Source organism: Pelobates fuscus, chromosome 7 (genome assembly GCF_036172605.1).
Source record: "Pelobates fuscus isolate aPelFus1 chromosome 7, aPelFus1.pri, whole genome shotgun sequence".
Lineage (NCBI taxonomy): Eukaryota > Metazoa > Chordata > Amphibia > Anura > Pelobatidae > Pelobates > Pelobates fuscus.
In genome coordinates, this window is record NC_086323.1 from 146,778,743 (window position 1) to 146,805,420 (window position 26,678).

At 40.5% G+C, this 26,678-nt stretch overlaps 1 protein-coding gene across 4 annotated transcripts in view; it reads left to right on the forward strand.

The window, feature by feature from the left end:
* FOXP1 (forkhead box P1) overlaps nucleotides 1-26,678 on the forward strand; it is a 691,275-nt gene that overhangs the window by 420,480 nt on the left and 244,117 nt on the right. For all 4 annotated transcript variants that reach the window (XM_063426766.1, XM_063426763.1, XM_063426764.1 and 1 more), the window contains one exon: nucleotides 9,112-9,293. In XM_063426766.1, coding sequence (XP_063282836.1) covers nucleotides 9,123-9,293 — 171 coding nt within the window. In that variant the 5' untranslated portion in view covers nucleotides 9,112-9,122. The remainder of the gene's footprint in view (nucleotides 1-9,111; nucleotides 9,294-26,678) is intronic.

Below are 26,678 nucleotides of genomic sequence, written 5' to 3' on the forward strand. Positions count from 1 at the left end.
TGGGTGGTAGGGGTGCTGTGGGGGATAGGGGTGCTGTGGGTGGTAGGGGTGCTGTGCTGTGGGTGGTAGGGGTGCTGTGCTGTGGGGGTAGGGGTAAAAATAAATTAAAAAACAAAACAAAAGACATATTAATTCTGTATCCCCACCTCCCTTCCTCTTACCTTTGGTGAAGGAGGAGGGGGGGGGGGGACACAGCCATCCCTGGTGGTCCGGTGGTAAGTATGTTTCTGGCAGCTAGGAAGCAGCTCTTTTGTCCTCATACGCGATGCTGTGTGGAGCGTTGCCATGGTAACGCACGGCAACGCTCCACACAGCATCGCGCGGGAGAACAGAAGAGCTGCTTCCTAGAGCCCTCCCCCTGTCCTCCCAACACGGAAGCAGAGTAGGCGCCTGCTGTTTCGGGCAGGCAGGTGCCTACTCTGCAGACAGCCAGCGGACCCCTACCTATGGCCGCGTGCCAACAGAGCGGAACCGGCGTGCCACCTGTGGCACGCGTGCCATAGGTTCGCCATCACTGCCCTACAATGTCTTTTAAACCTTTGTTCAGGCACTGACACACACTCATTCGACCATGTTTCATTTTCTCACAATCACCATTTCAAAAGCACTATTTATACATAGTTTTCCACGGTCAGGCTTACCCTATACTTTTGACTTGGCTGCCTAGCTTGTATGAGTCCCACATAATATAGAATTTTACATTCACTCTATATGCCATGCTGATGTTCACTATTGTTTATCTGAGACTTGTTGTGGCTTTGCAAGCATGATGTTGATTCTAGTACAACAAAAATAAAGAATAAAAAAAAATGCAAAGTTATGCACTTCAGAGTTAAGAATGCACAAGCAATTTACACCCTAAATGGTAGTGAACTAGGGATAACCACACACGAGAAGGATTTGGGAATTGTTATAGACAACAAATTAGGCAGCAATATGCAATGTCAATCTGCAGTTGCTAAGGCCAGTAAGGTTTAGTCATGTATAAATAGGGGCATACATTCTCGGGATGAAAATATAATTTTGCCTCTTTATAAATCGCTGATAAGACCACACCTTGAATATGCTGTGCAATTCTATGCACCTGTTCTAAAGAAGGATATCATGGATCTAGAAAGAGACGAGCTACAAAATTAATTAAAGGAATGGAGCATTTTAGTTAGGAAGAAAGGTTAAAAAATTGAAATCTCTTTAGTTTTGAAAAACGGCGCCTCAGAGGGTATATGAAAACATTATGCAAATATATTCGGGGCCAGTACAAACCTTTATTTGGAAATCTATCCATAAACAGGGCTATACATAGGACACAAGGTCACACATTTAGGCTGGAAGAAAGGAGATTTCATTTAAGTCAAAGAAAAGTTTTTTTTACACTAAGAGCAATAAGGATATGGAATTCTCTGCCTGAAGAGGTGGTTTTATCAGATTCTATACAGAAGCACTTCAGACTGGTTTTTTTTTTGCCCTCTTTTGGATCAACAGCAAAAACATATGTGAGGAAGGCTAAACTTGATGGACACAAGTCTCTTTTCAGCTATGAAACTATGTAACTAAATGTTTATTTTATTCACAGATCAAGTGAGAAATTGCCCATAGAGGGGGAAAAGGAGGCGCAGTAATACAACATATTAATGTTTTAATCCTGTAGAGATCCTGTTTGATCTTCTCTCTGGGGGGTCGTGCCCTGCCACCTGAACTGAAACTGCATCGTCCTGTCTGAGGTCCTGGAGCCGGAGCAGTTGCGGCCGGGTACTTGATCCTGTCCGGGGTTTGACTGACACCAGCTTCAGCCAATCCCAGCCTCACGGCTTCATCGCCAACTTGCAGAGTTTTTGCTCTCTATTTAACTTGTGGTGCTCTCTATTTAACTTGCGGCGCTCTCTATTTAGCCTAAGAGGAAGTGACAGGCTGCCAGGTCCTCTCAATATCCAATAGTGACAGGGTCGCACTGTTAAAGGGCCAAGGCACCTAATGGGGCCTCTGTTTAGCAAATGCCATTGGGTGGCGCTAAATGCATGGGCCACTTGATGGGCCCTTTAAACATGTAAACCCGGCTGCACTGGTTGCTTCTTTAGTAGTTTTGACACTGTCGACGGGGCTGAGGTCTGAAAAAAAGACGACTTCGATTATAAGACGATTTCTTTTTTTAGAAGTTTTTTTTACCGAAAAATCCTCGTGTTATAATCGAGCATATGCAGTAAATATATATTTATTTTGTGCTCCTCCTCTTTTTCCCTCGGTTGGTAACTTCTTCTCAATTGATCTGTGAACCAAATGGGGAAATGCGCCTACTGGTATACTAAAAAAGTAGACACATAATATAGATACATAATATTTATAAACATTTTATATTTTACAGTACACTGCCCAATTTCCGTGCCCTTTTGGTTATTATTGTATTATTATTATTGCCATTTATATAGCACCAACAGATTGTTTTTCCCGAAACAATCGCATGGACGAAATTCGTCAAAACCAAAATGCCTCATTTTGCCTAGGACCTTCCCTTTGCTTTTATTTCTACTGAATGCGGCTAATATTTATAGCCTTTTTTCTACAATAAATTTGCATATTTATTTTACCTACCTCTGTCGAAGTCTCATTACATTTTTTGGTCCGCTTGGAGTTCCAGTGGAGAGTGGAGACGTTCAGCCGCCCAAGTTTATCGGGGCAGGCACCTGTTCTGGCGCATTATTCACTTTGATCTTGTGAGTGCATTATTGTATCAGCGCATTACTTTGTGTTTTGCTGTATTACACTATGTATCTTTTTCTGTTCCTGTTCTAGATTATGTACAGCCGTATCTCATTTTCCTCTGTGTCTATGTACAAAATGCCTCATTGGATGAATCTCGAAACGACTAAAACAAAAATATTTTTGAGGCAAACCAAATTTTTCCGCCATGCACAAATCTTTTAATTATTATTCTTTTTATTATTTTGTTTTTATGTATTTTCCCAGCTTGTATTCCAAACAAGTTGATATGTTTCTGCCTCAGGGACCACAGTGTGACTAGTAAGTACGGTCAGAGTCACAGTGTAAATGTTCATTCTGTAAAGAAAAGCTATAATTGGAAACTAATTTAGTTTAGCTGAAAAATGACTTTAAAAAATAGCATGACACACCTTCATACAGTGCTTTTTCCACGTGGTTTATGTCACCCAAGGCTAAGTTTAGCATCATATTCATTTGCAATATTTCCACACCTATATTTGCTTTCTGTGTTTTTTTTAAGGTGTGAACGCTCTATTTAGCTTCTATGGCCTGTCAGTTTACTATTTGTTTTATATGTACAAATAATCCTATATCTAGCTGTGGCACAATTTAACTTGAATCTCATGACATAGATGACAAGTATGCAAAAACGATAATTTGTTACAAGCTAATAATATATGTAAAAGTTTAAACGCCTTGTCACAATGATATGATAAATTGTTTCTTTTTAAATTTGAGTTTTTATTTTCCTTTTGACCTCTTTGCTTATTAAACAGTAAAACCAAGATTGCCTAAAATAATAAAAACACGTGCTTAAGACCAATTTAAATAGTCAACAATTATTGCCAACATTTTAGCCACGTCGTTAAAAGAACACTCCAAGCACCACAATGACTTCATCTCCGAGAAGTTGGCATGATGTCTGAAGGTCCTGGGTGGCATCATACATTTATATATGGTTTAACCCCAGTTTGCACTTTCAGCCTGTCGCCAGTCTCCCATTGAGAAAATGCTTTAGAAACATATGCTTCTAAAACATTTGTTCTCATTGGGAGTCAGGGCTATGGGAGCTGTGGAGACTACTTTGGAGTCTGACTGTTCATAAACGGTTTAATCGCTCAAGGTAAGATTGTGCCTATGGCCACAAGACACCATAACAAGTTAAAAATGGCTCGAACCATAAAGGTTTTAAGGGAGTAAGGATGCCAGGTAGTGTGTGTGCCAGTAACTTAATACATTTCCACACAGATAGGTTGAAGAATTATATTTAAAACTGATTCCCCTTTTTGGAATCAATAACGTTTTTGTCTACTCAACACTCTTCGTTGATTGATACGGAATTGTGTTAGGTCCATTTTAGGCATAACACATGCATTAATCATTGTTTACGATGATTAGACTACTTTTAATTTAGTTAATAAACAGCCATATTTGAAATGTTTATTTAAGTACAATATTTTATAGGAGTCGTTTGAAGGATAATTGTATTATTATTATTTATAAAGCACCAACAAATTCTGCAACACTGTACAATGGGTGGACTAACAGACACGTAAATTGTAACCAGATGAATTGGACGCACAGGAACATTGGGGTTGAGGGCCCTGTTCAATGAGCTTACATGCTAGAGGGAGTGGGGTATAGTGACACAGAAGGTAAATGTAGGGGGGAAAACTAGGTTGCTAGAAAATTTATAACTGAGGGCTTTGTGTTTTTTTTGTTTTGTTTTTGTGTTTAATTGATACAATCTCTCAAAGAAGTGAGTTTTCAAATTTTTTTTTAAGGAGTGGAGATTGGGTGAAAGCATTATGGAGAACGGAAGGTAGTTCCACAGGAACAGTGCAGCCCTAGAGAAGTCTTGAAGGCTAACATCAGAGGTGGGAGTACAGAAAGAGGATAGACGTAGGTCTTCCGCAGAGCGTACGGGACTATACAGTTGATATTTATTAAGTATTATAAAATGAATAGTACCAGCACTCCATTACTTGTGGGCTATTGTTCATTAGGCATGTCTGAGAACCATAGTCACAGGAACTAGGATGCCACAGCTCATCCCTGGCCTAGTAAATACCATGCGTAATTCCCAGCAGGTGGATGCCTCTGTTTTTTCACAATCTAAATAAATTTAGCTTTTCAACTGGTCTTGGTCATCAGGCATGTTGGCTCTTAGCTTTTCTTGGCCCTATACACTTCTGAAGAATTATTTATCCCCTTTAGCGTCATTCAATGTTTAACTTTCGGTAATCAGAATCCTGGGTGTGGAACAGTAAACAAACATAACAGATCATGTATTGGGCTGTGTATCGGGTGGATTTTGATCGATCACCAGAGCAGTTACATCAACTGAAATATAGTAATTGAATTTAACGATAAGGTTCTTTTTAGAAGACTGAAAAATGTATTTGCATTGCCAGCTGAAAAATTGATCTAAATGACCTAATATTATAGTAACATTATTTAGATATTATTACAGTGTAGTACTCTTTCTTACCTTCAAACAGCACCATGCCCTTGAATTCTATAAATTCGATAAAACATACCAACATTAGGAGGTGTGAATGTGGGTGAGCTAGTGGAGGGTGCACCAGTGGCACTGTGTGCATCACTATTGATAGAGTTGGGGGCTGGTCCACTCAGAGAGGACTGTCTCAGCCTGTCATTTGTGCAAGCTTTGTTGAAAGTTCTGGACTTAGTTCTGTTTGTTTGTGCATTTAATAGTGATCTTCCTCTGTGCTTGTTGGTATCACTGAAGATGAATGGTGGGATAGAGACCCACATTCTGGGCTGTGCTGTGAAACCCAGAGCTGATGGGAGATATGGTGAAAAGACGTTCTGGAAAAAAAATTGTAGATATAATGAAAGCACCATGGATACCAATGGAATTCTCCTGCTGATTAATCCAAATTGAGGCTGTCTGGTAGATATGCATGTGAGCTCTGCTTTGCACAAAACATCTTAAGTTCCTGGAAGACGGTATCAAATAAGGAACAATTGATTTGCTTGTGAAAGAAGAACACTTGGAAGATGTGATTTTAATCGTTGTACTTGTTTATGCACAATTACCTTTTAAATAAATTTGTATTGGGGTTTGTCTGTCTGTCCATCCGTCCGTTCACACATCCTTTCAGTTATCAAAAATCCCATTAATCAACTGGTCACAGCCCCTACAGCTCTTATCTCTTTAAAAAAATCAGTTTTTTTGGGTGAAGCCTGACTGCCGACCGAGTAAGTCACATGTGGACGTGCCCATCATAAAACAATAGATTTAAAGCATATACATTTAGATCCATCACTATTTTCAGCATAAAACTTGCTCTACACACCTGAGGAAGCCTCTGCATGTCTTCTTATCTAAATATTTATCAGCACGGTCAAGTGCACCCAACGTTCGTGCAGTATAAGACCTGCAGGTATATTTGAGGTGGATGAGACGGCTGCCCCCTCTTTGGATTAGCTCTGGCTTTTATTTGGGCCTTGTCCTCCACCTCTGGACCGGTGAGGTTTATCCTGGTCCCTACTGGAGTTCATACTTTGCTCCCACAGATAGACTCTTACTGTCCAGCTCTGCTAGTCGTCCATGGTCTTACTTTCAAGATGGCGGATTTCTGTAAAGCCTTTCCCTATGGTGCCATACTTTCCTGTGGTTCTGCTAATACAGGCTTTCGGCCCTATATTGTTAAAAAAAACACCATCCATCCCCCCTGGCTTCCCCTTACCCTCCTAAATATAGTAAAATCTCACATTTATTCCAGTCTGCTGGTGCTGGCTCTGCCCCTGATCTGCCACCTTGGCTGACATCTTCAGAAGTGATGATCTGAGCCAATCACAATGATTTCCCATAGGAAAGCATTGCATTGGCTGAAATTGTCAAGTAGGCAGATAAGGGTCATAGCCAACACAGCTCTGGCCAATCAGCTTCTCCTTATAGAGATACATTGAATCAGAGAGTGGAGACACTAAACTATCACACTGTGCAGCACTGTCCAAGGAAGTACCTCTAGCCGCCATCTGAGGAGTGGCCAGTGGTGGTATACCTAGGCTGTAATGTAAACACTGCATTTTCTCTGAAAAGATAGTGTTTACAGCAAAAAGCCTGAAGGTAATGATTATACTCACCAGAACAAATACAACAAGCTGTAGTTATTCTGGTGACTATGGTGTCCCTTTAAGCTTACCAAGTTAGTCTCTATTTTAATCAACTAGTGCAGGGGTTGGGTTCCCAACCCAGTCCTCAAGTACCCCCTAACAGTCCAAGATTTAGGGATTACCCAGATGTGGGTAAAATGTTCTTAGAAAGAAAAAACACTTTAGACACAACAGGATAATCCCTAAATCCTGGACTGGTAGGAGGTACTTGAGGACTGGGTTGGGAACCACTGGACTAGTGCATTTCCAGATTTTGCCATTTTCGTGTTATTTTTTATTTATCTTGAAGTCTGCATGTTTATTTTTGTTAAAGTTTTGCTTTACATGCAATTCGTCTAAACACTGCACCTAGTGCAATCGCTGCTACTGGATTGTCACACATGATATTGATTCACTCTACATGTTTTTCTGCACTTACTTAAAATTGTGCAGCTACATTGTCTTGCTTAAATTGTATGCCTTATTATAATAAATCGAATGGCTTCTATCTCTGTACAAATTGCTTCTTGCGATTCTTGACATCTTATATAATGTACTATGTTTTTGCTTGTGCTTAGCTATCCTCACTCTAAAAAATTGGATAAACAACTGAAAATCATTTTTTCTCTCAAATAGTGGCACCTTTAGCACCATAACCACTGCAGTGCACTGGTTCAACACTAAGTAGTCAAACTATTTTGAACAGCTTAATACTTACTTGGGCACCCTGGCATCTGTGATCTCACCTCCTCTTCAGATAAGACTAAATCAGAAGTCCCTACATCAGTTCCACCTGTTTTTAGGTGTAATTTGTTGCCCGGGTGTCAACTGGTGGTCTCAGCCAATTCATTCCATCCGCATAGTTGCCAGTTTTGAAACCTAATTCCTTTGTCTTGCAGGCATGTCTGAAAAAAATACTACATGTGCCTTGTTGATTTGGGCATGTGAAGGTGTGTGAATAAATATTCTTGTCTTCTGCATTCAACAAATACCAGACAGCAACATATAGAAAAGGGGTAGGCAGCCTTTTAGTAGTACTGTGCAAAAACAAGATCTTGAATCCAATGGTGTGCCGGTTTTATTTGTTTAAATTGAGGTGTGCATGTTGCCGTATTGTGCTTGTGTTATTTATGGGTGCTGCACTTGCCTTGTAACATTGTATTTGTGTTAATGTGTGTGTGCGCATGTGGATTGTCAGTGGTGTTGTGTATGTGTTTGTGTGTAGGCTATTTGTAATTAATGTATGAGGGGGAGGCATATTCTGTAACTCTGTGTATATCTAGCAGTGTGGGTGGCTTCCGTGGGGTCCAGTGGGGACCCGGCTGCCCAGGTACAGGTCGAGGGAAAGAGCTCCTATAGCTGCTATATGCTGCTCTACTCCAGTGCAGATTCCCATTTACAAGTGCTGGATGGACATTTTCTGAGATCACTTCCTCTAAGTGCTTCACCGCTCGGGTTGCACTAGCAGATTTCTGAAGACCCACTGGAACTCCTGATAGGCCAGAGCCTGTTTGTCTCTGGCGGCCGCGAGTGCAGTGCAAAGACACCTCAAGTGCCATGCATGGCACACATGCCATAGGTTGCTGACATAGAATATAGAATGAATGGTCCCATCTCTATATACTATAAGTGCTCTTAAGTAGTGGTTAACAGAAACAGAAATGGGAAAGTTTGTGACGCTAATCTTTATCTTCAACTATTGTATACTATAAAATTACTTTTCCTTGTCTACTAACTATTAACAACAGCCTTTGGACATTATTAAGTTACTAATACTTCCATTAAAGTTTAACCCTTTAAGGACACAGCTTCAGAATTAAAAGGCAATTGTGACGGAATATTTCCATCATGTGCCCTTAACGGGATAGACATTGAGAAGGCGAGAACACTTAGTTGGATAACTTGTGTGTGGATTGCAATGACTTTATGATTCCCAGCTTCCCATCTTGTTGTAACAAGGGATATTCAGTGTTTTTAGTAAAATAGGCATGTCTGAAAAAAGATGTGTATATAAAATAAGCAAAACAAGCAGCTACATTTAGAACCCAAAAAAATAAATAAATAAAAAGCTACAATTATAGCTGTTAAGTAAAATAAACAGAAACAGTTAGCAAGAGGCATTCAGGAAAGATAAATTGTATGAAAGGAAATGACAAATGTTTACAGTTTGGGCATGATTTTAAACAGGGCACATATCTTCAAATGCACTAACTGTTTTAACAGCTGCTTTATTTATTCACCCCCTCCTCCTCTCTTCATCTTGTTTTAAAGGGTTTTGAGTCATGATGCAAGAATCTGGGCCTGAGACAAAAAGTAACGATTCAGCTGTCCAGAATGGAGGGAGCTCTGGTAACCACTTACTAGAGTGCACGTTACGGGAGAGCCGATCTAACGGAGAAACACCTTCTCTAGAAGCGGGCGCAGCAGAGCTAGCACATCTCCAGCAACACCAGGTACTGCGCAGCATCCGGCTAGGTTCCCAGATGAAGGGAAAAGCAGAGCCATGCATGCAATCACAATGGAATGTGAAATGTATTCTTTATTATGTGTTCTGTCTGCCTGGTTTCAGCATTCATCATAGCGAATGGAGAGATCAAAGTCAGTTAGGCAGGCCGACAAAACCAATGTGTACTTTCTAATGCCGAGAATGTTGAACTGGCCAGGTTTGGGATCGAGGTTTATTTGCTACTGCACCAGGGGATGGCTCTAGAAACCAATAACAGATTGGACGATGTAAGGGCCCTTGCATCTGCAAAGTTCCAGAGAGAAATGCAACAATTACATGAGCAGTGGAACACATACATGCCTTAAAGATGTCCCTGTTCTGTTGTGACAGTCTGAGTTGGGGACTCTTGTAGGTTTTTTTTTTCCCTCTGGTGTTCCACTCACTGGGACACAAGAGACAAGTCTGCAAAATAAGCAAAGCAAACATCATGAACAAAGTTTCAGAAGCCTATGCTAGAACACATCGCAGTGCTCTGTGCAAGGGGATGCTTCGAGTGCTGGTTTGCGAAGCTGCCAGTCAACCTTTGCGTGAATGTGTTTTATCCATGGTGTCCATAGGACAAATATGATTTGCGTCAACTCTCTGCGTTTTTGCTGTCTACATATGTCTTCTGATGTCACTGGTTTAATGAGTGAAACTGTTTTCAGAGGAACACATGTCTATTGTATAATACATCAGTGCACACACAGCCACAATAAAACACTTCCAATGCAGTATCTGTGACTACTAGAGTCAGCAGTTGACTCATGCTGAAATCGTCCAGCTCTGAACGTCATGGAAGCCCGTTACTGCAAGGCCAGACAGCCATTGTGTCACATCAAAGAAAGAGACAGCAAGGGGGTACTTTACAGCATTTCTACAGAGAAACCATGAATCCATTACATTATGGGTATGAATAAAATAGTATTACATTTCTGTGAAAAAATAAATAAATAGATAATCTTGACTGTCTCTATAATAGCAGACAACACATCGACTGATAAATAACATACAGCCAGCCCCAGTGTTATTTTTCACTCAGTAACCTGCTGTTGTACACGTCTTGTACACTCTATACAGCGTGTGTTGTGTTGTTTAAATCATTTCCATCATACAGGTCCTTACTTGAAGTGAGAGAATCACAGCCATGCTGAACTCATTACTACGGCAGTCACACAGACCCATGGATAAGATTTCAATAACTGCAGGCCACAGTTGAGTAAACAGTTGCACTGAAACTTAATTCCTGTTGACTTTTCCCTCATTTTTTGCCAGGGGCACATTCTCATTCTGTAGCGTAAAGACAACAGGCATTGCAGCTTTGATTAATGTAGGACACTAGAAGGGAATTAGTGATCTAGTGTATTCCAGCAGTGCATGACACACACAAAAAAACGGTAGGTTTAAACACAAAAATGTTTCTTATCAAAATCAGTCGCATATTTGTCTGTTGGTTGTAATTTTCCAGCATATGACAGTTCATATGAATTAATTTAATAGAGTCTTGGACTTCTTGGACTTCTAAAATCTGGCTTTTATTTTATTTTTCCTGCGTGTTATAATGCAACACTGAAAAGTCTCTGCTGGTTATCTCCTTATGTTCACCTTTGACCCATTCGTTTGTATCTTCATTTTTGTCTGCTCTCTTTTGTCACGTTACAGACAGGCCAATTTCCAACACTAAAAAGTTGCTGTTTCTCATTAGTTTTGTATTTTTCTTCTTTAATGTATAGCTTTAATGACATTATTTATATTGATTAAAGGGACACTGTGGGCAACAACACAAGTTAAGCTCATCTGGCTTTAGGCGCATAGATCTGCCATGTCTTTCTTACTCTTCCAGTCTCAGTTTGTTTGTTTTCTGAGAAATAAGTTTTTTTGGTATATATACAATTATTTGTACAGAATTTAGTACTAAGGAGCAGATGTGCTTTTGTGTGTAGAGTTGGTGTTTGTATGTAATGTTTGCATTTGTGTGTAAGGGTGTGAAAGGGTGTAGATTTGGCTTTTAAATGCATGTGTGTAGTATGGGTGTTTTTGAGTGAAGGGTGTGTTTGTATATAATTTTGGAGTTTGAATTCAGGGGTGTTTTTGTATGTAATGTTTATGTTTGCAGGGGTGTGTTTGCATGTTGTGTTGGTGTTTGATTGCTGGGATGTATGCACACACACTGCCACATACATACTTACCCAGATATACATACACATTAGCACAGAGATACACAAAAACACACTTCACATATACACACATTAATAAACACACAGACACAAAGATACACATTGGCACATCTTGACACACAGATACACACACTGGCGCAGATACAGACATATACCCACACTAAGATACACACAGTGACACATGCACATCTTAACACACAGATACACACACTGACACACATATATGTAAACAAACACACACACACACACACACTGAAAGATACACACACTGACACACAGATAAGACACACTCAGATACACACACTGACACACAGATACACACACTAGCACATACACTTACTCGGATACACACAGATACAAACACACCGACACACAGATGCATGCACACACTAACACTCAGATACACACACTGGCACATACACACAGATATACACACTTAGATACACAGAATGACACATACACAGGCACCTAAACACACATACTGCTACATACACACACACTGGCACATACACACACACACACACACTGAAAGATGCACACACACTGGCACATACACACACACACACTGAAGGATACACACACTGACACTCAGATATACACACTTACACGGGTACACACAGTGACACATACACACAGATACACAGTGGCACATACACACACACACTCAGATACATACAGTGACACAAACACTGACACACATATACACACACTCAGGTACACATAGTGACACATTAATACACACACATTTAGATACACATAATGACACATTAATACACACATTGACACACAGATTTCACACGGATACACAAATCTGCACAAGTGCATGTAAAAATATGTTCATTCTGCATATTACCCAGTCATTGTGTTACGATGTGACTAAGCTGCTTTGTGAAGTGACAGAGAGAACATTATATGCTTATGAGTCCATGTGAATCTCTGGAACAATTACATTACTCTCAGTGTCTTGCATCCTTCATTAGTTTTTCCATGAGATTCCTGCCATTGATTTCACCAAAAGTTAATTAGTGCATAAGCTGTAGACACTAAGGAAAATAGGCCCACGAACAAAACTTGCAGCAATTTGCCAACAGCACAAACCTATTGTAGATTGGTGACCAATCCTTGTTGTGTTCTTTTGGAATGCAACTCGCCACAATTTGCAGAAGAATGACAAACATGATATAGTTTTCGAGAAATCTTTGAAACATAGAGATCATTAGTTGAATAACACTTGCAGCACACATGGCTTGGATCATTTGGCTCAGGTAAACTGATTTTGGTTTTACGTCCGCATGAATTCTCACTTTAGTGAACAATTCGATAGTCTTCCAGAAAATTACTTCAAAAATATAATATACAAAAACAACTGGATTTAAAGGTTCCTGATTAATATATTTGTAATTTCGGTGGGGATTATCATGTGTTTCTGCAAAGACACTAGAAATAATAAGAAAAAAAAAGTCTTGAGTAGTCATGTTCACCAGACTGGAAAATAACAGTTTGTTTCTTAGGAATCAAGAATTGCCAATTGCAGAATATATCTTTAAGAGTAGACTTGTTGAACTCACAAACTTCCCAACCCTAGACTAGGCAAACAGTTGTCTTGTGGGGATGGATTCTATGTGCTTTCATATTATTAATATCTACATTTTCTAGAAGATACATTTAGTAATTGGGACTTATATTGGGAACCCCAAATAGCTGCATATGCCCCTCCTCCTATCCCCCTTGCATTTCTCACTAATGATGAGGTTTGTGGGTGGTGTTGGACTGTACAGAACTTGGGGACCAAACCCAAGGAAACAAGCAAACATTTTGCCCTGTGGCCTCATCCCACAGATGTCTGTGACCAGCAAAAAAGTAGAATAAGAGACATTTACCCATCATCCTTCACACTGGGTCTCCAACGCACTTGTAGGCCTGCTAAGGTCACTGGCATTCACGGACACAAGTTCTGTCAACATTGCTGTTACATTGTGTTTTTTTTTTTCCGTCCTTCCTCAGCCAGTTTCTAGCCCTGTTGCCCCGCCGTGACACCCTGACCACAAGTCTTTTGTCAAAACGCAGTTCACGCATTGAAACCTAGATCAAACCTCTCACTGTGTGATCTTTATAATCTGGTTTAAATCATAATGACTCAATGAGAGCCAATCCCCTCTAATTAGATTTAAAGCCTTTCTCTCGAAGCAGATCAAAAATGGTGAGGTTCTGCACACACTAAATGTAATCTCAAGCCCACGTGTGTCCCCTTTTCATGTATGTACAATGAACCTAAATCTATTATTCACAGATACAACTTTAAAATTTGCAGTCTGAATATGGTGAAACTTTCAAAACATAAATAATTGAGATAAAAATTATATATATATATTTTTTAATTATTATTCTTATCGCCCACACATAAGCTGTTTGCAGTTCATCTAAACACTTGACATGCTTTCAATTCATATCAGCTTGTTTTCCTGCCGTAGCAAAATAACAAATATTGTTTCATCCCCATTTGCTCAACAATATTTTTAAGGTGAAGTTTTCATGCATATTTCAACATCTTCTGATATATTTGGAAAGCAGCATTTGTTTGAAAGTTAATGAAAAATGAGACTGTATCTCCTATGAAGTACACTTTATTGTCATGGGGAAAATGTGTTGAGTTTATTTTAATCTGTTTTTTGTTTTTAAAGAAGATCTGTCACTTTCCAGATTAGAACAATTTTCAATTTAGTTTGAGGAAATTGGAATTTATGCCAGTATTTTTTAAATTGTAATTATGTCATAGTGACACAAACATGTATTCCTTACACTATAGTTTTTCATTACCTATGTAGGTGTCACCTATGTAATTGTCCCCCCTGCAAGGTAAGATTTACATATTTTATATTTAGCGGTGAACTGGTTTCCATGCCGAAGTACCAGCTCCTCAGTTGAGATCATCAACATTGTGTTGGAATCACTAACCTTTCACCCGAATGTCCCGATGTTCTCTGCAACGCTGAACGCTCGTGCAGAACAGGGTTTTATGGGAAGCCGAATTCGGGTCTGAATGGTGAATTTCTCCTGATCTCTGGTCTTCTTTGACCGTGGCTTGTTATAACGTTTATCAGTATCTTCCCTGTCCTTGACCTTGGCATTCTCTCTGACTCCTCTACCTTTATCCCAGCCACTCTAAGAACCAGTACACGGCTTGTCTATTTATTGTGTTATAGTGTGCACATTCAGGTTCCACGCCGAGCCTGACACATTGATGATCTCAGCCGATCCAATGTTTCCCTGAGCTGCACCCATCAAATGTCCCCTATATTCCGCTGTTGGGGGAGAAGCGCCTTTAGTGGCTGTCAGGAAGACAGCGACTAGAGGCATGTTAACCCTGTAATGTAAATATTGTGGTCAAAAAGAAAGAGGCATGCCATCCAGACCACTTTATTGAGATTAAGTTGTGTATGTGCCTATAGAGTCTCTTTAACTTACGTGGTATTTTCTTTTTGTGCATAATTAAAATATGTCGGATCGCATTTAAATTTTTGTGTGTCTGCGTGTGTATACATATACTTGTATGTGTGCGTAATTTATTTATTTTATATATCTATTGTAAAATGATATCAAATATAATAATAATAATAATAATACATTTGCTGTTTTACTGTTTTACTTAAAAATTAGATATTGATAATGAATAAGTTGGTGCTCTATAAATGATATTAATAATGTTTCAAAAGCATTATATGAGGCTTGCTATTACCACAAAGAGCCCTATCCAAACTAAACTGAATGGTAAATGGATCATAGTTATTTGACTGTGGATTTGTGTTGTGAGTTCACAAAGTGATTGAAGTCCAATCAGTTAAAAACACTACAATATTTCAGTGGCTTTATAGGGCTTTCTGACTAAGTTACAGCTGTTGTTTGGACTGTTAATATTTTATGACCTGACTTAGAGCACCAAAATTAGCTTTTAAATAGCAATGAAGGAAAAAGTGATGTTCTACAGGAAAAGTACCTGGACTTTAGCTAAACATGCTCTAGGGCAGGGGTAGGCAACCTACGGCACTAGTGCCATGCACGGCACTCGAGGTGTCTTTCCACGGCACTCAAGGCTGCTAGAGCCAAACAGGCTCTGGCCTATAAGGAGTCTCAGTGAAACTTCAGATATCTGCTAATACGAAAAGGTGGTGAAGGAAAATCCTCAATGTATGCATTGCAGAACGTAGAGGAAGTGATCTCAGATCAGTTCCTCCCAGCACTTGTGAATGGGAATCCACACTGTAGTAGAGCAGCCTGCAGCTGCTGTTGCAGCTCCTGTCCTTGACCTGCACCTGGCCAGCCTGGTCTCCACTGGAACCCAGGGAAGCCACCCACACTGCTAAATATACACAGACCTGCAGAGTAAGCCTCCCCTCATACAAATAATATGAACAGCCCACTCACAAACATACACACAATCCCCACTAACGCAACACCACTAACAATCCACATAAATGCACACAATCCCACATGCAGCCTCTCACATGCAATACCCCAAACAGCCCCCACACACTACCAAACACACAATGTGACATATCCATCCACAAACAATTCCACAAGCAGCCCTCATACACAGCCCACATTCATATGCATCATACACGATACCATAAACTACTAATGAACATATACAATATAATAGATCATATACGCACAAATACAATGATACAAAGCAATTACAGTAAAAATAACAAGCAGAATACGGCAGCATACATACCTCAAATTAAAAAAATAGGATCGGCACGCTACGGGACATCACAATCCTTTATCGGCACAGTGCTGCTAAAAGGTTGCCTACCCCTGCTCTAGGGAATAGTCTGCATTAGTACATTATAGTAAAGTCTCACACATATTAACTCAGGTATATCCTGCCTTCTTTTGCTTGTGTTGGGTGGTGTGGTGATGTCTACGGCCCTATGTTGCAATCCATGGTGGTCTAGTGTGAGAGAGCAGGTAGTTCTCACTCGCCTCCCTCCAACCTCCCACACTCCCCCCTTGTTCCCTCATGTTATTCCTAGAGTAATAAATGACATCATACACGGGGTTTGCATATATTTCTGTTTTTCAGAGCATATGCAAGCTAACATATACAAGGTAGGTTTTCCTGCCTTGTACTAGACCACCAGGTGTTGGGAATTTAGAGCGTAAAGGACTTCCAGGCCCTGGTGGTAGGGTCACACTTTGTGGTCTATATTGTTCTGCCATATATATTAGACATATTTAATAGCCCTCCAAACATAAATACCCAAAGAATAAAACAAATATTTATGCCCTGATGTCTTATATCTCTAAATGACAGTGTGGAGAGCAGTTCACTGGCTCTAATAGGGTTAACGGCCAAGTGATATTATGGGAAATATAGACTGGGACATCATCTTCCATCTATGTTGGCTAAATATTTTGCCTTTTATTTTTACTCCACGTTGCCCAACTGAAGCCAAGTTTGTAAAGAAAGCTCCCCTTTATTGCTTAATGTTTTGCGTTAGTCACCTGGCACCTTATATGCATTAGAGAGCTGTTTGCTTAAAGCTTTCTCTTGCGCCGAGCAAGCCGGGTAATTGTGTGTCTCCTCTGAGAGGAATTCACAGACAGATTCCGTTCGAGATTTACTAATACAAACACATTGAGTACATCAAGTCTTATCTCGGCTTCTAACTCTTCAGACCCTGCCCTGCCTGCCATGAAATAAACAACTTAACCCTTCTAATGCAGTATACGCCACTTTGTCATTTTTTTTTTAAATTCTAGTGAAACTGGGACTTGACCACCTTATCCCCCCCTCCGGCGTTAAAACGCTTAGGAGACATCAGTCACATATCTCTGCACAACATTGTCTTTGAGAGAGCCGTCTGATATTGACTTCTCCCAATGCATGAGTTTACTAGTGTTTCACTAATGAGTCAGACATTTGGCAGGATAGTGGAGAAAAGAGTATAAGTGTGAGGCTGATTGATGACAGCCCCGGTGACCAGGCTGAAGAAAAAAGGACATATGATCTAGGAAGCCGAAGCCGAAGAGAGAAGTCCCTGGCGCCTCTTTCCCTTCTCAGATCAAAAATTGTTGTTTTGTCTCTTTTCTTTTGTAACCACTACTTAAAATATATATTTCAGTGTATATTTCTTTGCCTCTTATTGTTTTTTTTCTATTAAGCTCAATTTGTCCACTGCCTGTATCTCCATCAGTTTCTCACTTTCAGCTTATTCACAGGATCAGTTATGTTTGTCACCACATCCTCATATATGTGTCATAATTTCCAGTTTTTCAGGGGTGTTTTTTTTGCCATTCGACATAAAGCTAGTTTTTGCTGGATAAAAGTCGGTCCACAGGCCTTGAGATATTGGTTTTTTTTTTTATTATAATGAAATATATGATATAGATTTGAAATATGCATGAGTTTTGCTAGGAACCAAGCAGTGACGTACACACAACCCATGAGGCCCCGGTGCGAAAACTGATCCGTGCCCCCCTCTCCCCCCTGCACGCTTACTCTGCGTGGGCTGGGGCCGCAACACATGGCGGCCGGCACCTGGTCGCAGGGGTCGCAGGGCTGCGACCCCTGCATGTACACCAGTGCATGCAAATACACATACACTTAAAGGACCACTATAGGCACCCAGATCACATCAGCTCAATGAAGTGGTCTGGGTGCCAGGTCCCACTAGTTTTAACCCTGCTGCTAAAAACATAGCAGTTTCAGAGAAACTGCTATGTTTCACTGAGGGTTAATCCAGCCTCTAGTGGCTGTCTCATTGACAGCCGCTAGAGGAGCTTCCGCAAGTCTCACTTTGAAAATCACAGTGAGAAGACGCTGAACGTCCATAGGAAAGCATTGATTAATGCTTTCCTATGGGCGGTTTGAATGCGTGCGTGGCTCTTGCCACGCATGCGCATTCGGAGCTGAGAGGCGGATCGGGGCAGAGAGATCCCCAGCGCCAAGGGAGTCCGGCGCTGGAGAAAGGCAAGTGCTTAAGACACACACACTCTCACGAACAGACGCATAAACACTAGCTAACAGACACACACATTTACTGACAGACACACACTCAGTGACAGACATACATACACACTCACTGAGACAGACACACACTCACTCACTTACAAAACACACACTCACTAACAGACGCACACAAACTAACACACTCAGTAACAGACACACACAGTAACACACTCACTGACACACTCTAACACTAACACACACACACACACATTAACACTAACACACACACACACTAACACTAAAACACTAACACTAACAAACACATACACACACTCTAACACTAACACACACACTCTAACACTAACACAAACACACACACTTTAACACATACACTCTCACGTGTGTGTTTTTTTTTAAATTTCATCCCCCAGCCTCTTTATCTTTGGAAGAGCTGAGAGGATTCCCTGGGGTCCAGTGGTGTCACCTGGCGGGCAGGCTGGCGGGCAGGCGAGGGAGCACTCTGCCCTGAGTGCTTCCTATTCAGCTCCCTCGCACGCCGCGTACTGATGCCGGAGCATGACATCATCTTCCAGCTCTGGTATCAGTGCGGTGCGCGAGGGAGCTGAAGAGGAAGCACTCAGGGGAGAGTGCTCCCTCGCCTGCCAGGTGATACCAGGGTCAGCCTCGGGGGGCCCTGAGGTGTCCAGCTCCTGGGCCCCACAAGAGAAGAGGCTGGCCACAGTGGCATACATACTGAGTCACAGGGCGGCCGGGCCCCCTGGTGGGCCGGGCACAGTCGCAGCCGCGACCCCTGCAAACCCGGTATGTACGCCACTGGATCCAAGGTTTATATTATTATTTTATTATTTATATATTATTATTTTATTATTTATATAGCGCCATCACATTCCGTAGCGCTGTACATAAATAGGTGGATACACCACTCCACCTCTTGTATGGCTTCCAGAAGTGGAGGGGGCATGAAATATGGTATTCAAGTGAAGCTCCAAATAACATATGCCACATCCCACAATTCCTGGAAGTGGCAGTATGCATTATTGATGTAGTGGTTATGGTGCAAGGAGTGCTTTCCTCCCATGTTACCCTCCCATTTTCTGTCAAACTGTTTTTTTAACGAATGTATAAAATCAAAGCTCTAGCATCCATGGCATTGTGTACCCATCTAACCCCACGTGTACCTTTTTCTATCTTATTCCACCTCCTCTACCTTTCTTCTTACCAGTATCCCATGCTGTTCCTGCCTTCACAGCACACATTCCCCTTCTTCTCACACTGTGCTTGCTCTGTGTGGAGGGAGTGGGTTTATGACATCACATCCAGTCCCTCTCGCAAAGAGCACAGAGAACAGGAACTGGAAGCCTTGCTGGTGGGATTGGTTCTTGCCAGGGCTCCTCTCTTGCCATGGCACATTGTGCAATCGCACAGCTCGCACACCCCTAAGGCTGGCCCCATTAAGCTGTTGTTGTTCTGGTGACTATAGTGTCCTTTTAAATATTGCCTCACCCACAGATCAAAGCTAAGCCAAGAGATTGAGTTAAAAGAGTTAATTACTTATGAGTGTGTATTACAAACTAATACACAGAGACTATGATACATATATCCTTGTATTTAAAATGAAAAAGTATGGGGGCATGAGCTGAAATCAAAGACATGTGTTAATGTCTGGGTTTACATGCTATAACACATAACATCCACATGCACTCCTTCACCCACCTACTGGAACATGAAAACTATCCAGACAGCTTCATAAAGTCTTGCCCTCAGTCACCTGGACATCTTCAGACCTTAGATCTAGTTAACCTATCCACAGTTCATGTTTTTTTCAGTTACATGCACAGAGGTTATGCACAGGTTGATTCAGTAGTGTATGTCAGTTGTTATTGTCTATCTACCAAGTACTCTTGTGAGGAGACCTCGGCTGCTCTTGACACTAGATATTAAAATAAAAGAAAGCCAATATTCTTTAAATGGGCTTAACATTAAAGGAACACTATAGGGTCCGGAACAAAAACATATATTCCTGACCCTATAGTGGTAAAAATACTATCTGACCTTCTTTTTCCCCCCACCCCCTAAATATAATACAATCTTACCTTTATTCCAGTCTGCTGCTGCTGGCTCTGCCCTTTATCTGCCTCCTTGGCTGACATCACCAGAAGTGCTTTTCTCAGCTTATCACAATGCTTTCCTCTTGTTAGAAAGGTGATTTACTTACCTTTTTTCCAGTGCCATGTGGGGCTCCTCACGTCTGGCACACTGATCTGCCTCCTTCGTTGACGTCATCAGGATTGACAGTGGTTTGCGAAAGGAAAACATTGGATTGGCTGAGATTTTCAATTCTGATTATCTCAGCCAAAGAGGCAGGCAGGGTGAAGCCAACCCTACCCTGACCAATCAGCATATCCTCATAGAGATGCTTTGAATCAATGAATCTCTACTAGGACAGTTTGGTGTCTCCATACACATGGAAATTGCCCCAGGAAGCACCTCTAGTGGCTTTCAGAGGAGTGGCCATTATAGGTTTCCGTAGGCTGTAATGTTAACACTGCCTATTCTCTGAAAAGATAGTGTTCACTGCAAAAAAGCCTCCAGGGACTTACTATACTCACCAGAACAACTACAATAAGCTGTAGTTGTTCTGGTGACTATAGTGTCATTTTAGGCTGTGAGTTATACGACATACTTTAACACAGGTATTTTCTGAGCTCTTTCCCCAGGTATGTATTTTAATTGTAGTTTGTTGACAGATAATCTGAAAGATTGCAGAGTGTTTATTTTTTCAGAACTGGCAAACCCATATCAGTGTTCCCTTGAGAAGAAGTATTTTTTTTTTAAGAGTTATTTTGCAATTGCTAGCATTTATTGTCAAGTTGAGCTGAGCAGACACAAATGGAATGTTTATATAATTTAAACATATAGCTGGACTGCTGCTGTGCTCTAGTGTACATTATACTCCATAGAATATTTGATAAAAAAAATAACAAGATTTCAAGGTGACTGTTTTGACACCACTGAATGATGCCACAGCGAGTTCAAGACGCAATTATATGCACAAAAATGAATTTCAGATATTAACTGACACATGAGGTTTGCCTAGTTTAACCCTACGACTACTAGCACTAGGTTGCAAATAGGCGAGAAACATTGTCTGTCATTAATTCATTACTACAGTTATTTATTGTGTAATTTGTCATGACATATTTTGGGTTATGCTCACTTTATGGTGACCACAAGTACCAAAATAAAGACGACTCTGCTATTACATTTTTAAAAATTTATTTATGTATATTGTCCTGCATTCCCTCGGCACAACTTGGTAATTGTTAGGTGCTTGCAAATTTGATTAATTTTCAATTAAAGGGACATACCAAGCACTATAACCACCAAGGTGTGCAGGGCGTATCTCATTGACTGCAGGCCTTAACTCAGGTACGCTAATGGAAGCTTCTAGCTGAATGACCCCAGGTAATAAGTCAAATTGTGAGCAATTAGTTTGACTACTTTCACTGGGGGTGCACCAGGGCACTCCTGGTACCATAACCACTCTAGTGCTCTATAGTGGTCATGGAGCTTGGAGTGTTCCTCATATGCTGAGTGTCTCTATGAGAGCAGGTTCATGGAAAAAGTCAACTTCTGAGTGTTTGTGAGTGCAAAGAGTAATATACTTCATATGAGTGCAAAATCAGTGCAAGTGTTGCTTATTGTGCCTGTATAGAACATTCTTTTGTGTGTATGTACATGCACAGATAATTCTGTGGAGTGTGTGTACATGTCCAGAGCATTCTATTAAGTGTTTGTGCATGTGCAGCAAATTCTATTAAGTGGCTGTCCATGCGCAAATTATAGTCTTGCGTGTTTGAACATTTAGTTGAGTGTTTATGAATGTTCAAAGCATTTCGTTGAGTGTTCTTTCATGTACCAATTCTTCTAGTGAGTGTTTGTAAATTCCAGGAGCATTAGTGTACAGTACAGGTTAGTTCTACTGGACCCAAGACATGTTTTCGTCATGCATTTGTGACATCATGGGTGTGCAGGATAACTAGGAAAGCCAGCAGAGAGGAATACCACACCTGGATGCAAGAAGTACTCTGTGTCCTACTTGTTGGAAACCTCTTGGTACTACTTGATATGAGCAAAATGTAGTCCTTAGGCTTCCACATGTGTGATATTACATTCTGCCAGCAACTCTCTCATAAATACTGCCTAATTTTCCAACTTGCCCTCGCTGTTAAAAGTGTGATTTTGAAATCCAGTTGTTGGCAGAGGAAACAGTATTTTTGTATTTACTAAAGCAAGCCTATGACTCATATCAGTCAGACAATCTGTAAATAACGCAAATACCTGCCCTTAGAAAGAGACACGCAGGTTCCCTGACTTGGCCCTGCACATGAAATGGTACTGCAATTAAACGTTTCCATTTCCATAGCCTTGTTTCGGACTCGAAGTGACCCCAAAATAGATAAAGAATTATTAATGTCACATCACATGGATACATTACTTTAGCAGGACTCTTCACTTTTTCCATCTCCATGTGACATTATGACACTGCTGTAGCGATGTTCAGTGAGATATTTAGCGAGTGTGGTTGGCATTACCAAAACATGGCTGTGTCCCAAGCAAGCTTATTAGTGAGCTTTCTACTGCTCCTTTCATCCTTATATATTCATTTGCATTCTGTTGTTCATGGGACTTTATCTCTGACAGCGTATATCTCTGTGTTCTTCTGTGTTTCTTTTGCAGTTCTAATTTGTACATCTGTACGTGTGCCTCTGATTAGTGGACATTTTTGGCATGATGAGTTAGGGACTGTTTTTCTGTGTGTATAATGACCATGTGCCTATGTGGGTCCATGTGAGTCTCTGAGAGTTTGTGCATGTTTATATGTGCATCCAAGTGTTTATTTAGGTATGTGAGTGTACGAGCATACTTGAATGAGTGCTGTATGTGTGTCTCTATATGCTGTTGTTTATGTATTTATTTATTTTTCATTGAATTTAACAGCACTTGATAAATGATATTGCATCTTCTATCACTCAAAATGTGTTATAGGAGTTAGAGACTAACGACAACATTTGGATGTTAGTCCTTTCTTAAAATTGATCACCTAGTTTTGTGTGCTGATATTGGCACAATGGCTTTAAAAAGGGGGTCAGCTGACATGCTGCAATCCAGCCCTGATATCAGAAACTTGAAGGGACTTAGTGAACCAAATGGTAGTTAATAAAATGGAGTCAGAAATGGGGCAGGAAACCACAAGAGGGACCTAAGTAGGGGAACCACAAACAAGCCATGGAACCACAATAAAATCTATAGGGGACTAGTTACAAATAGGACATGTGACCACAATATGGATAGAGTGGAATCAATCATAAGACCGAGTACCACAATTAGGACTGGCAAGTCGAATAGTAGCAGTGGACCACAAGATAGAAAAAAGAAGTCCTTGCTAAGAGTAGCAAAATAAAGAAGAATCTATATTTCCTTTAACCCCTTAAGGACCAAACTTCTGGAATAAAAGGGAATCATGACGTGTCACACACGTCATGTGTCCTTAAGGGGTTAAAGGACCACTATAGGCACCCAGACCACTTCCGCTCAATGAAGTGGTCTGGGTGCCAGGTCCATCTAGGGTTAACCCTGCAGCTGTAAACATAGAGAAACTGCTATGTTTACACTAGGGTTACTTCAGCCTCAGGTGGCTGTCTCACTGACAGAGGCGCTAGAGGCGCTTCCACGCTTCTCACTGTGAAAATCACAGTGAGAAGATGCTGACGTCCATAGGAAAGCATTGAGAAATGCTTTCCTATAGACTGTTGAATTAGCGCGGCTCTTGCCGCGCATGCGCATTCAGCGCTGACGTCAGCAGATGGAGGAAAGTTCCCCAGCACCGAGGGAGACATGAAAGTGTTTAACCCCTTTAGCCCAGCGGGAGTGGGACCCTGAGGGTGGGGGGGACCTAAAGACCCTATAATGCCAGGAAAACGAGTTTGTTTTCCTGGCACCATAGTGGTCCTTTAAGTTTTATAAAAGTAGTGTGTTTAACTCGATTTGCAGTAAAGGTCTGGGACCTGAAGGAGACCCATTGTTATGCTTAATGTCTGAATCATAACCACAAATTCAAAGAAAGTGTTGTGGCAAAAATGTCTAGATGCTCAAGAGTTCACTTTTACCAGAATTTTAATCTGGAAAGGAACAGAAAACACACATTCTCTTAATTGTTGTCTGCGACACACCCTCTTTACTAACAAAGTCCTAGCTTAACATGAAAAACATATGGAGCTTAGTCATAAACATTTTTTTTATTTTTTTTTATAAATATTGTTTCATTTGTCATGTGACCTTATCTCATGCTCTGAGGAAAACTAGCAAACTAGATAAAGCTTTTGTTTCATATTGACATAACAGGGTAGGTCTAAGTTTGTTTGTAAGCCACTTAGGGGATACGTATGTGCTGTTCTTTGTCTTTGCAAAAGAAAAAAAAAAAATATGAGTAATTATTAAACATCTCCGCCGCCATTTCAATAGTTGTTTACATCAAGAAAGGTTTACGCTCCAGAGAACAAAAGATTACAGCTGATAATTAGAGCATTTCAGCACAATTCTGCGAACGATCAATACTTTTGTAAATTAAATGGTTTTCTTTCAGGAAGGTGAAATGTCAAACACAGCGTTTCCCTACATCGGAGGTTTGGTTTAATATTTTCCTAACTGATAAGTTTTTTTTTCCTTTTTTTTTTTCTTTCTTTTTTTTTAAAAAAAAAAAAATACAAAGCCCCATTAACAAAACACATTGAAACATTTCTTAGGCCTAGTCAGGCATTTCGTGCATTGAAAAGAAGGTGATGGGATGTCTTTTTTAGTCATTCATATCTAATAACTTTTAATCTGAAGGTTAAGTAGTCAGATCTAAACTAAGAGATGATAATATCCATTTAATGTTCACTGAAGGGCACAGCATACATTTTTCTACTGGAAGGAAAATTATGCGTAAAATTTCATTTTCCTTTTAAAATAAAGAAGGTGCAGGTAAAAAGAACAAAAGGCAATACTTGCAGTACTGTGTATTGTTTTTTAGGTATAGCTTGGCCATCGTAATATAATACATCCATACAGTGTGAGCATAAGAGAATTATATAGTAAAAGGTCAAAGGGACACTTCGGGATGGGGTTCACTCTCCTTTTGGTTAATGCATTATGAAGATGATGTGTTACAATTATTTGTATAGCGCCAACATATTATGCAGCGCCGTACAACAGTTAAACAAGACAAACATCTAATTCTAACAAAGCATGATTGACATACTGGAACTGGAGGTGAGGAGTGCCCTGCCCAAACAAGCTTACTAAAAAAAAAATCACGCAAATAAATACATACAGTTTAAAACATATAGGCATTATGAATTGCACAACTTTTCTCAGCTAATTTAGGTCCTCTCATTGTTTCCAGTTCCCTCCAAAAATAACTGGTAATCAAATAATCGAGCTGAATGTCATGACACTATGGGTGCTGGTATATTGGTGAAGGGGAAGTAGAGTGATACCTGATCGCTTATTACCAGATAAATCCAGGTATAAGCAAAGTGCTATCGACATGAACACTTTAAAATACTGTATTGCTCCCATCAATGTTGTATTGTGGCAGTGCCACGTGTTGCTTAGCACTGACATATACTCAGTAATTCAAGAATAATTTATCTAGCACACCTTGCTTCTGGAATCGACGCTACAGTTATTAGAATCCCACAAAAAAGGCAAATTACATTTGAAGCCCCACAGAGATATTTTTGAGACTTGGGCCTGACGCCCCATGGCAAAACCAGTCGTGGGATTGCCCCCCCATATTAGGAATTTTAACAAAAGATTATTCCATTTGTTAGATCAACTATTTGGTTTTTTTTTTGTTAGATCTACTCAAAACATGCAATATTAACAATCTTCTTCAGGAGGGGGGGGGGGGGGGGGGGAATAACCCGTAGCCAGCCCCTCCGCAATACACAAATGGAATAATTGTTTGGTAAAATTCTTAATATGGGGGGGCTAACCCAGGGTTGGTCATGGCAAATTCTTCCCTTGCCTCATCTCCACTTCCTGTTTTCCAGCAAAAAGACTTGACATAAGTGAGGAAGTGATGGAATACACACAGCTGTTTGTATATGCACAAAGGGGTATGTTTAGAAATGCATATAGATTATTGGGATTGTAG